The sequence below is a fragment of the Mustelus asterias genome, chromosome 29 (assembly GCF_964213995.1).
Source record: "Mustelus asterias chromosome 29, sMusAst1.hap1.1, whole genome shotgun sequence".
In the NCBI taxonomy this organism is placed as follows: domain Eukaryota; kingdom Metazoa; phylum Chordata; class Chondrichthyes; order Carcharhiniformes; family Triakidae; genus Mustelus; species Mustelus asterias.
In genome coordinates this window covers 4,501,463-4,514,039 of record NC_135829.1, presented here as the reverse complement: position 1 = coordinate 4,514,039, position 12,577 = coordinate 4,501,463, and the positions used below count along the sequence as shown (strand labels likewise).

At 46.8% G+C, this 12,577-nt stretch overlaps 1 protein-coding gene across 2 annotated transcripts in view; it reads left to right on the top strand.

The window, feature by feature from the left end:
• Window positions 1-1,587: 1,587 nt before the first annotated feature.
• LOC144480489 (creatine kinase U-type, mitochondrial-like) overlaps window positions 1,588-12,577 on the top strand; it is a 46,648-nt gene continuing 35,658 nt past the window's right edge. The window contains exons 1-2 of one of the 2 annotated variants that reach the window (XM_078199980.1): window positions 1,588-1,937; window positions 9,992-10,356. In XM_078199980.1, the coding sequence (XP_078056106.1) occupies window positions 10,262-10,356 (95 nt within the window). In that variant the 5' untranslated portion in view covers window positions 1,588-1,937; window positions 9,992-10,261. The remainder of the gene's footprint in view (window positions 1,938-9,991; window positions 10,357-12,577) is intronic. The other variant, XM_078199978.1, reaches the window with a different exon arrangement.

Genomic DNA, 12,577 nt, shown 5'->3' with positions numbered 1-12,577 from the left:
TGGTCTTGGAGTGCCCTCTTACAACATGGAAGGAGGCCATTCAGCCCATTGAGCCTGTACCAGCTCTTTGATAGAATGGCTCAATGGCCGGAGCTCTACCACCTCATGGAATCGGAGCGGGCGAGGGTCCGCCAACAGAAATCTCCATTGACCTCGGGCGGGGATTTCCAGTCTGCCCGAGCGAGGCCCTAAAATCTTGCCTTACCAGTCTCAGTCTCACTCCCTGCACTTTCCACAGTGACTTTTTTCCTTTTCAAGTATTTATCCAACTCCTTTTTGAAAGTTATGATGATTCTGCTTCTACGATGCTTTCAGGCGTAAGGAGGAAGAACATTAGGAGAATAAAGGTCCAAATTTTTGTAAAGGGCACAAACTATAGCCATTACCAATGGAATAAACTTATTTAAATATGAGGTTTTTCATGGAACGCTTCTGTCTTCCTCCTCCTCCAGGTGCCAGGCTCTAAGGGGGCAAAGGCAACAATGGACTTCCATTGGATTGGTCCATGATTATACTGGCAAACTACTGCAGTTGTCTGAACAAAGAACAGTACAGCACAGGAACAGGTTCCTTCGATCCTTCAAGCCCATGCTGATCATGATGCCCTAACTAAACTAAAACAAAATCCTTCTGTCCTTACTCGGTCCGTATCCCTCTATTCCCTCCCTATTCATGTACCCATCCAGGTGCCTCTTAACTGTTGCTAATGTGCCTGCTTCCACCACCACCTCTGGCAGCGCGTTCCAGGCACCCACCACTCTCTGTGTGAAAAACATCCCCCGCACATCTCCCTTAAACTTTCCCCCTCTCACCTTGAACCTGTGCCCCCTTGCAATTGACAATTCCACCCCGGGGGAAAAGCCTCTGACTATCCACCCTGTCTATGCCTCTCCTAATTTTGTAAACTTCTATCAGGTTTCCTCTCAGCCGCCATCTTTCCAGTGAAAACCTTGCTGTGGCCTTCTGCAGTGTGACTGACCAGGAAACTCTGCCACTCTCACTGCCGGCCATCTGGCGTATCGGATGGATCTACAGGCTGCTAATCAACGTGTCTGGCCAAACTATGAACGCAGCCTCTATGGCCATCTGGGACTTGAACCTGCAGCTCCTGCCCTAGTGGCAGGGATAATATTCACTGCACAACAAGACCACCTCATGCTCCTGTCATGTTCCGTTTTTGGGAGGAGTGATGGTGAAGTCTCTCGAGGACAAATCATTTTGCAATTTTACTAGGTCAATTTAGCGAACTCCCCAAACTGCACACTTTCTGAGGTTCATACTAAGCCTTCATTGTATTGTCTTGGTTCTATTCCAAGGGAAATACACACAAATTCCTGGACTCAGGGGATCTGAGAAAAAAAAACACAGAATGAAAGTTCAGAGGAGCAATCTGCTTTAGAATTCAGTTAAATATGCCTTTTTAAAGAAAATTAGTAAAGTTTTAGATAGTCTAAGCATAGTGTTAACTCAACAGAATTCAAAAGCGGACATCTGTTAAGTTGTTTTTGAAGTCCGTGCTGTGGTGATGCATCTGGAATTGGAGAGTTTTACAATATTAAGTTTCCAACAGAATGGTTGAGTCATACAACGGATTGCAGCAGGGAGAGTTTGGCATCTGGAGTTTCCATAAAGAAGGTTGGAAAGGATATTGTTATACTATTCTCACTGGGAAACAGAAAATCTTTTACTTGGAACCTCCCCACAGTCACCGAGAGCAGTGAGTGATGATTTGCCTGTCTCAACGAGCAGAAGTTGTTGAAAGACAAATAAAGTCTAAACGAGAGAGATCCACTGTTGTCGGGAGCAGATCTGGCAATGTAGGTCATCCCGCCTCCAATCAGATCCCAGCAAAGTATTTGGAACACTAGCCTGCTTCCTTTCCCCGCTGTTCTTTCCAGTCTGCAGCTCAGCAGGGTTGAGGCTCAGCAGCTCTGACGGTAAGAGGTTTTCTTCGTTAAGTGGGTGACTCTTTTAAATGTAAAATACCTTCTTATTGTGTGTTGCGCTCTTATCGAAGCAGTTTTATTTCCATATTCATTTAATCCTCATTATATCGCTTTCAGCCTGCCATGAAATGAAACTTCCTCATTTACTGTGTTACCTTATCTTTCTAATTCAGCACAATTTTACCTGATATTCAAACACCATCGGAAAGAGAGACGTCTATTATATCAATACTGGATTATTAATTCATATAAGCTTTAATTGTGAAGGATTTTAAGACATTATAATTCCAGATACATTTACGTAACATTAAATACAAAATCCATTTAATATATTCTCTTTTGAATTCTGTTTATTTGACATTAAGCTTAAACTACCCAAAGTTTTGATCATTTATCTTAAAATATATAGATTTTTAATTGCATTTTTAAATCACATTTTCCTTCACGCAAAGGATTGAAAAACTGGTAATCTCTTCCTTGTGACTGTGGATGGCCAGAATCCAGAAGGTTTTTGTTTAATTTGCCACTCCCTCAGATTGCACTTTTGAAATGGTGATTGTATCCTGGTGATTCAGAGTCTATGCTGCCTTTTGTAATTTTCCTGTAGTGAATCTCTCTTATACAAAACTCCTGAAGGTGCCCACAAAGCCCCCCCGGGGATATACCCTTTCCTGGCATTTTGGCATCTTTTAGCCGCAGCAACTAAACGTAAAACAGCGAGGCTGGAATTCTCCCATGTCATCCAGCCCTGCCGCCAGTGGGCACGGAGAATCTGGCGTTCAGCTAAATCTCCATTCATAGCAGCGGGACTGGAGAATCCCAGCCGCGGACGAGGTCGGAGAATTCCCGTTTCAGCTCCCAATCAAATGCCTGCTGCTAGAAAATGGAGGTGTAGGCCGGAATTTTACCGGCACGCCCGCCCCGATTCCAGGGAGCAGGCGAGGCTCGGAGAACGACATTCTCTGTTGGCCGCGGGCGGGACTGTGCGAACCGTGGGCGGACGTGCTGGTAAAATTCCGCCATTGGAGTCCATGTTGAATTTTCAGAACCCATGGTTCTGGGATCAAAGGATTGAGAAAGAATCTTGTTGCGTTTAAACCCCCTGCCCGCACTCTTCCTGCTCCCGGCTCCCTCCCTCTTCCTGCCCCTGCCCCGCCCAGCGTGCATCTCCCACTGGCCTGCAGTTAATTGGCTGACCAGAGTTCTACAGTGGATGGCGGATGAAAGTGAATTTCACAACTGTGTCCAGCTCTGCTGATCACACTGGCATCCCACACTGAAAATTCAGACCATTGTGCTTGCAATTCTGGCTGGCAGCTTTACAGAAACAGGCCATTCGGCCCATCCCGGTCTATGTTAGTGTTTCTGTTTCACACAAGACTCCTCCCACCCTTCTGGATCTCACTGTCAGGGTAACCTTCAGCTATTTGCTTCCTTATGTGTTTAACAACTGCCATGAAGTTATGTATAGCCGTGTCCGTCGCACCTGCTGAGACTGCAATGACTGGGGGCCAACCCAGCCACGGTGCTGGATCCTCCTGCCCAGGGCCTGCACAGGTTCACCAACCAGAGGATGGCCACCAAGGTCACCAAGTCCAATGGGGCATCAGCGGCAGCAGGCTGCCTCCAATCCAGCAGGGGGTGGTGTTGGGGCCACCAAGGCACAGCACTCGCAAAGGGAAGTCTAAGTCACCATGGTTACGGTTGTTATGGGTGATTTATGCTTCCTTGGCCCATGTGCACTGCTTCATTTTTACATTTGCCGATCATTCTAAAAATGTCTCATTGCGTACAATGGCCTCAATGTGCTTCATGCATTTAAAATGGGCGGCACGGGTGGCACAGTGGTTAGCCCTGCTGCCTCACAGCGCCAGGGACCCGGGTTTGATTTCAGCCTCAGGTCACTGTCTGTGTGGAGTCTGCACGTTCTCCCCGTGTCTGCGTGGGTTTCCTCCGTGTGTTCCGGTTTCCTCCTTCACCCCTTGATTGGCCATGCTAAATTGCACATTAGTGTCTCATGATGTGTAGGTTAGATGGATTAGCCATGGTAAGTGTGTGGGGTTACAAGGATAGAGTCGGGAGAAGTTACGATACTCTGTCAGAGAGTCAGTGTAGTCACAGACCAAGACGTGCAGATTAGGTGGATTGGCCATTCTAAGTTGCCACTTAGTGTCAGGGGGACTCGCTAGGGTAAATGCAAGGGGTTATGGGGATAGGGTCTGGGTGGGATTGTGGTCGGTGTAGACTCGATGGGCCAAATGGCCTCCTTCTGCACTGTAGGGATTCTATGATTCTATGGAAGAGGCCTGGGAGTCACGTGTGACACAGTGTGAGGGTGGTAAAGTTTATCTCAGAGTCCAGACCTTAAGGGGCGGGATTTTCCATCCGCGCTCATCCTGAAATCCCACCCGAGGTCAACGGACCTTTGCACGGCCCGTGTCCCGCCCGCTAAGATTCCTGTGACGGGCGGGAGGGGAAAATTTGCCCCCTTGACTGAAGAGTGACAGGATTGCCCCATCGGGAAAGATTAGTAAGAAGGGGGAAGGGGCCTGATCCCGCCCGAGAGGCTGGCAGCAGCGCGCTGAGCGGGCCACTGTGTATGTGCCGATCTGTCAATGGGGAGGTCGATGCATGCACACTGGCCACCCCCCCCCCCCCCCCCCCCCCCACTCCACCCCCCCAATCACTGGCCTCCTGATTGCCTGCTTCCTCTCTCCACATGGACAGCCCTGACCCCCTCCCTCCACATGGACAGCCCAGACCCCCTCCCCCCCACATGGACAGCCCCGATCCCCCCTCCACATGGACAGCCCCGACCCCACTTCCACATGGACAGCCCCGACCCCCCCTCCACGTGGTCAGCCGCAACGCCCCCTCCACATGGACAGCCCCGACCCCCCCGTCCACATGGACAGCCCCGACCCCCCCTCCTTCACATGGACAGCCCCAACCGCCCCTCCACATGGACAGCCCTGAGCACCCCCTGCACATGGACAGCCCCGACCCACTCCCTCCCAATGACCAGCCCTGACCCCCCCCCTGCACAATTTCAGCCCTGAACCCCCCCCCTCCCAATGTTCAGCCCCGACGCCCCCCCCCCTCCCCCTCCACGTGGACAGCCCCGATCATCCTCCTCCCTCCCGTCCCCACCGATCCCTAAAGCAGTGCGGCAGCAGGTCCCCACCACCACCACCAATCAGCCTTGTCCCCCTCGGGGGCTGCCCCCTTGGCGCTGCCTGGTGTGCAGTGGGCAGTGCTAGGGTGCCTGGCTGGCATTGCCAGGTGGCACTGCCCAAGGGCACTTCCCTCTCCTGTGTCCAGCTTTGTTAACCTGCAGTATTCACATAGTAACTGAACCCACACTGTGTTTCTGCTTTCCTGGTGTCTCTATGGGTCTCATGTTGCTAGGCAACAGCAGTTATGTTTTAATTTCCCTAAACCACTAACTGCTTTGATGACACAGCTCTCTAGTGTGCTCACCAATGTCCTTAAGGGAGGGAAATCTGCTGTCCTTATCGGGTCTGGCCTACGTGTGGCTCCAGACGCACAGCAATGTGGTTGACTCTAAAATAGCTGAGTGAGACACTCAGTTGTATTTAACCAGAACAAATGGAACTAAAGGGAATGACACCAGACAGATTACCTGGCATCGCACTGGGTGAACTTCAGGGACTGCAGCAGTTCAGGAAGGCAGCTCACCACCACCTTCTCGAGGGTTTACTGTTTTTTTTAGTGTCAAAGTCGGCTTACATTAATTAACACTGCAATGAAGTTACTGTGAAATTCCCCTAGTCGCCACGCCCCGGCGCCTGTTCGGGTACACTGAGGGAGAATTTAGCACGGCCAATGCACCCTAACCAGCATGTCTTCGGGACTGTGGGAGGAAACTGGAGCACCTGGAGGAAACCCACGCAGACACGGGGAGAACGTGCAGACTCCGCACAGAGAGTGACCCAAGCCGGGAATCGAACCTGGGTCCCTGGCGCTGTGAAGCAGCAGTGCTAACCACTGTGATACCCGTTCTGTCCCAAGGGCAACGAGGGATGGGCAATAAATACTGGTCTCGCCAGCGACGCCCACGTCCCATAAATGAATTAAGCAAAGAGTTCTCCAATCCAAAGGTCAGAAAACCTCATAAAAATACAACTAGACAAAATCATTCCCAGGCCTGCTGTCTCCATTCTGAGCTGGTCGCAAACTCCAGGCTTCACATTTTAAAATAAAAATAAATTAAACTTAAAGCTAAAGCTGATTCCTAACACCCATAAATATAAATTACTCAAAACTATTTCTAGCTTCTAACACTGATTACCTTGAATTTTTCCAGGATTAAAGTCTTTAATAACAGCTTCTAGCATTTTCCCTATGACAGATGTTAAGCTAACTGGCCGGGCGTTCCCAGCTCTGTCTCCCTCCCTTTTTGAACAAGGAATTTACATTTGCTATTTCCCAATCTCCCAATGGAACACTGCCCAAATCTAGGGAATTTTAGAAAATTAAAAAGAACACATCAATTATCTCACTAACCACTTGCTTTAAGACCCTAAGATGAAGTCTATCATAAGACCATAAGACATAGGAGCAGAAGTAGGCTATTCGGCCCATCGAGTCTGTTCTGCCATTCAATGAGATCATTGCTGATCTGATATAATCCTCAACTCCATTTTCTCGCCTTATCTCCATAACCTTTGATTCCCTTACTGATCCAAAATCTGTCTATCTCGGCCTTGAACATTCTAAACCACCCAGCCTCTACAGCCCTCTGCAGTAAAGAATACCACAGAGTCCCCACCCTCAAATTCCTCCTCATCTCTATCTTAAATGGGTGACCCCCTCACTCTGAGAATGTGTCCTCTGGTCCTAGACTCACCCACAAGGGGAAACAACCTCTCAGCATCAACCCTGTCAAGTCCCCTGAGAATCCGATATGTCTCAATAAGGTCACCTCTCATTCTTCTAAACTCCAATGAGTACAGGCCCAACCCACTCAACCTCTCCTCATAAGAAAATCCCTCCATACCCGGGATCAACCTAGTGAACCTTCTCAGGACTGTCTCTGGGCTTCCTATCAAATTGCGTAACTTCACATTTTCCTACATTATATTCCATCTGCCAAGTTTTTGCCCACTCACCTAACCTGTCTATATCCCTCTGTCGACTCTTTGTGTCATCCTCACCACTTGCCTTCCCACCTATTTTTGTGTCAGTCGCAAACATGGCACTAGTACATTCACTGCCCTCTTCCAAGTCATTAATATATATTATAATTAATCGTGGCCCCAGCACTGATCCCTGTGGCACTCCACTAGTTACAGTTTGCCATTCTGAAAATGCCCCTCTTATCCCTCCTCTCTGTTTTCTATCAGTTAGCCAATCCTCTATCCATGCTAATATACTACCCCCAACACCAGGGGCTCTTATTGTATTAAGTAGTCTTTTGTGCTGTACCTTATTGAACACTTTTTGGAAATCCAAGTATATTACATCTACTGGTTCCCCTTTATCTATCCTGCTTGTTACCATCTCAAAAGAATTCTAATAAGTTTGTCAAGCATGATTTCCTCTTCAGGGAGCCTTGCTGACTTTGCTTGATAATATAATGCATTTCTAAATGCTCTGCTATTACAGCCTTTATAATGGACTCTAATATTTTCCCAATGACTGAAGTTAAGCTGACTGGCCTATAGTTAGTTATTGTTTGTCTTCCTCCTTTTTTGAATAAAGGTGTTACGTTGGCAGTTTTCCAATCCTCTGGGACTTCTCCAGAATTTAAGGATTCTTGGAAGATTACTACCAGTGCACCCACTATCTTTTTGCTTTGTAAGCCTATATATCCCTGCTACAGAACCAGCCCCTCACTATTTAGTTTAAAGCCCTCTCTATTTTCCTCGTTATGTGTTTTGCAAGAACATTGGTCCCAACATGGTTCAGTTGGAGAACATGCAGACTCCGCACAGACAGTGACCCAAGCCGGGAATTGAACTCGGGTTCCTGGTGCTGTGAGGCTGTAGGGTTCACCATTGTGCCACTGTGTAGACATTTAAGTATTTTTTAGTTCTAAGGAAAGTAAGAACTACAACAGTTTTCTCATTACTGCTTCCCTGGTGCTTGTCATTTCCTTGAGTTCTTTCTTCCCTTTCATTTCCTGACTTACAGCTATTTATGGGATGTTACTTGTATCCTATGGGGCAGCACGGTGGCACAGTGGTTAGCACTGCTGCCTCACAGTGCCAGGGACCCGGCTTGGGTCACTGTCTGTGTGGAGTTTGCACATTCTCACCGTGTCTGCGTGGGTTTCCTCAGGGTGCTCCGGTTTCCTCCCAGAGTCCAAAGATGGGCTAGTTAGGTTGATTGGCCATGCTAAATTATCCCTCAGTGTACCCAAATAGGCACCGGAGTGTGGCGACTAGGGGATTTTCACAGTAACTTCATTGCAGTGTTAATGTAAGCCTACTTGTGACTAATAAATAAACTTTACTTTTCCATAGTGAAGAATGATGCAAAATACCTGTTCAATTCATTCGCCATCTTCTTATTTTCCACTATTAATTCTGCAGACTTACGTTCTATAGGATCAATGCTCACTTTCTTAACTCTTTTCCTTTTATCTCTGTGGAAACTCTTACAATCTGTCTTTGTATTTCTAACTAGCTTTCTCTCATACTCTAAGTTTTCCTTCCTTCTCAATCTTTTAGCTATATTCTGTTTATTATGCTATGTCCAATTTCTGACCTGCCAACCAGCTCTGCACAATGACACGCTTTTTCTTTCAGTTTGGCACTGTCACAGAGTAACAGAATGGTTCCGGTGCTGAAAGAGGCCATTTGGCCCATCTTTCATTTTCTTTATAATTAAGCACATATGGTGGATCCTCACCTTAGAATTTTTCTTCCTCATTGAAATGTGTCTATTCTGCATATTCTTAAATGTCTGCCATTGCATCTCTATCGACCTGTTCCTTAACCTAATCGGCCAGTTAACATTAGCTAGCTCTGCTTTCATGTCCTCATAATTGCCCTGGCTTAAGTTTAAAATACTAGTCTTTGACCCACTCTTCTTTCCCTCAAACTGAATGTAAAACTCAATCATATTATGATTGCTGCTACCGAGCTGCATCTTCACTTTGAGGTTGTTAATTAATCCTATCCTGTTGCACGATAGGAGGTCGAGTATAGCCTGCTCTCGATTGGCTCCATTCTGCTCTAAAGAACTATCCCAAAACAGTCTATGAATTCCTCATCAACTTTTGCCTGTTGGATTTCTCCAGTCTATATGTAGATTAAATACAGTAAAAAGTTTATTTATTTATTAGTCACAAGTAGGCTTACATTAACACTGCAGTGAAGTTACTATGAAAATCCCCAAGTCGCCACACTTCGGTGCCTGTTCGGGTACACTGAGCGAGAATTTAGCATGCCCTAACCAGCACGTCTTTCGGACTGTGGGAGGAAAACGGAGCACCCGGAGGAAACCCACGCAGACACGGGGAGAACGTGCAAACTCTACACAGACAGTGACCCAAGCCAGGAATTGAACCCTAGTCTCTGGTGCTGTGAGGCAGCAGTGCTAACCACTGTGCCACCGTGCCACCCATATACCCCATGGCTATTGCCAGAGTTTTCCAAGCTCCCATTATTTTCTCCTTTATGTTCTGTCCTATTCATTTGGTTACTGTTAGAGGGCATGTACACCAATCCCACAAGTGTTTCTTACCTTGACTCTAGAAATCTCATCCTAGTTTCAAATCTTTCCATGGCCTCACCCGCCTGTATCTCTATAATCTCCTCCAGCCCCACAACTCTCCAAGATCCCTACACTCATCTAATTCTGGATCTCCTGAACATTTCTGACTTTAACCGCTCCATCATTGGTGACGTGGGCTCTGGCTCTGGAATTCCCTAAACTTCCATCTGATGCTATGGTTAAGGAAGCCCACCAGCGCCTCTACTTTCTCAGGGGGCTAAGGAAATTTGGCATGTCAGCTACGACTCTCACCAACTTTTACAGATGTGCCATAGAAAACATCCTTTCTGGTTGTATCACAGCTTGGTATGGCTCCTGCTCTGCCCAAGACCGCAAGAAACTACAAAGGGTTGTGAACGAAGCCCAATCCACAACACAAACCAGCCTCCCATCCATTGACTCTGTCTACACTTCCTGTTGCCTCGGAAGAGCAGCCAGCATAATTAAGGACCCCACGCATCCCGGACATTCTCTCTTCCATCTTCTTCCGCTGGGAAAAAGATACAAAAGTCTGAGATCACGTACCAACCAACTCAAGAACAGCCTCTTCCCTGCTGTCATCTGACATTTGAATGGACCTACCTTATATTAAGTTGATCTTTCTCTACACCCTAGCTATTACTGTAACACCACATTCTTCACCCACTCGAGTCCTTCTCTATGAACGGTATGCTTTGTCTGTATACGCGCAAGAAACAATACTTTTCACTATATCCCAATACATGTCAATACACTCCAATACACTCCAAAGATGTGTGAGTTAGGTTGATTGGCTATGCTAAATTGCCCCATAGTCAGGAAGTTAGGAGGGTAAATAAGTGGGGTTATGGGGATAGGGCCTGGGTGGGATTGTGATCAGAGCAGACTCAATGGGCCAAATGGCCTCTTTCTGCACTGTAAAGATTCTATGAACTATGAACATGTGACAATAATAAATCATATTACTTGAAATACTGTGTACAGTTCTGGTCACCCTATTAAAGAAAGGAGATTATTAAACTAGAAAGAGTGCAGAAAAGATTTACTAGGATGCTACTGGGCCTTGATGGTTTGAGTTAAAAGGAGAGGCTGGATAGACTGGGACATTTTTCTCTGGAGCGTAGAAGGCTTAGGGGTGATCTTATAGAGGTCTATAAAATAATAAGGGGCATAGATCAGCTAGATAGTCAATATCTTTTCCCAAAGGTAGGGGAGTCTAAAACTAGAGGGCATAGGTTTAAGGTGAGAGGGGAGAGATACAAAAGTGTCCAGAGGGACAATTATTTCACACAGAGGGTGGTAAGTGTCTGGAACAAGCTGCCAGAGCTAGTAGTAGAGGCAGGTACAATTTTGTCTTTCTAAAAGTGTTTAGACAGTTACATGGATAAGATGGGTATAGAGGAGTATGGGCCAAATGCAGGCAATTGGGACCAGCTTAGTGGTTAAAAAAAAGGAGCGTCATGGACCAGTTGGGCCATAGGGCCTGTTTCCATGTTGTAAACCTCTATGGCTCTGTCAAAAAAACTTACCTTCCCTTCTTCCTTTAAGATACTCTTTCTAACCTGTTTCCTTGACCAAAAATTTTCCCCTCTGCCCTAATGTCCTCTTATATGGTTCAGGGTCTATTATTGTTTTATAATGCTCATGTGAAGCACCTTGGGATGTATTATTAGGTTAAAGGGAAATATCAGTGCAAGTAGTAGTTGTATTTGTTTGGAGGGCACGTCAGTACATGGATGTGTTTGAATAATGGGAGCACAGATAAGGTATCTGGATGAAGAAGCTATGAGATGTTGAATGGGTGATTGGACCATCATTGTTTGGAGGAAGGGAATTAGGATATTTAGCAGGAGAAACCTTACGACTGTGATCTGTCCTATTTGGATAGAAAGTCTGTTGTGTGCCATAGTCGGACTGAACAGGGGAAATGGGGGGTAATTGGGGTGGGTGAAGCTCTGAAATGTTGTAAGTGTTACAGTGTACTTGAAGATCCTTCATTCTGTTTGGCCTATGGATTGAGGGATTTCTATAGTGGTGTTTAGCTCGGAAAGATACATAAAATTTATTTATTAGTCACAAGTAAGGCTGACATTAACACTGCAATGAAGTTACTGTGAAAATCCCCTGGTCGCCACATTCCGGCACCTGTTCGGGTCAATGCACCCTAACCAGCACATCTTTCAGACTGTGGGAGGAAACCGGAGCAAACCCACACAGACACAGGGAGAATGGGCAAACTCCACTCAGACAGTGACCCAAGCCAGGAATCGAACCCGGGTCCCTGGTGCTGTGAGGCAGCAGTGCTAACCACTGTGCCAAAGGGGAGCTGCATATATTAGGGTCCATAAAATTACACGGAATGGTTTTAAATGTTTATTTATTCGTGTCACAACTAGGCTTACATTAACATTGCAATGAAGTTACTGTGAAAATCCCCTAGACAGCACAGAAGCAGGCCATTCGGTCCTACTTGTCCATGCTAGCTTTTAAGCTCCTCACGAATGTCCTCCCAGTTCCCCTCCTTCATCTAAACCCAGCCTCCTTCGCCCTCGCGCGTTTATCTCGATTCCTCCTGAATGTATCAAAGCTTTTAGCCTCAACTAGTCCACACGGCAGTGAGTTCCTCATTCTCTCTACTCTGTGTAAGGAGAGTCTCTTGTTGAGGTGGTCGGGGAGGGATGGGGTGGTAGATTCGGGGAGGAGGGATACTAGCTTGTTGTAGGACATTCGGGGGAGAGGGGTGATGGTAAATGATGTAGTTTTGTTAGCGGGGGGGAATCACTATTCTATATCTGTAGTGCTGCTTAAAGAGCTGGAGAGATCCGTGTGTGTTGAGGCGTTTGGATAGATGGTCCATGTTTTACAGGGAAGCGGAAAGCGGCGGGGCCGCTGCTTGCAAGCGGAAAACC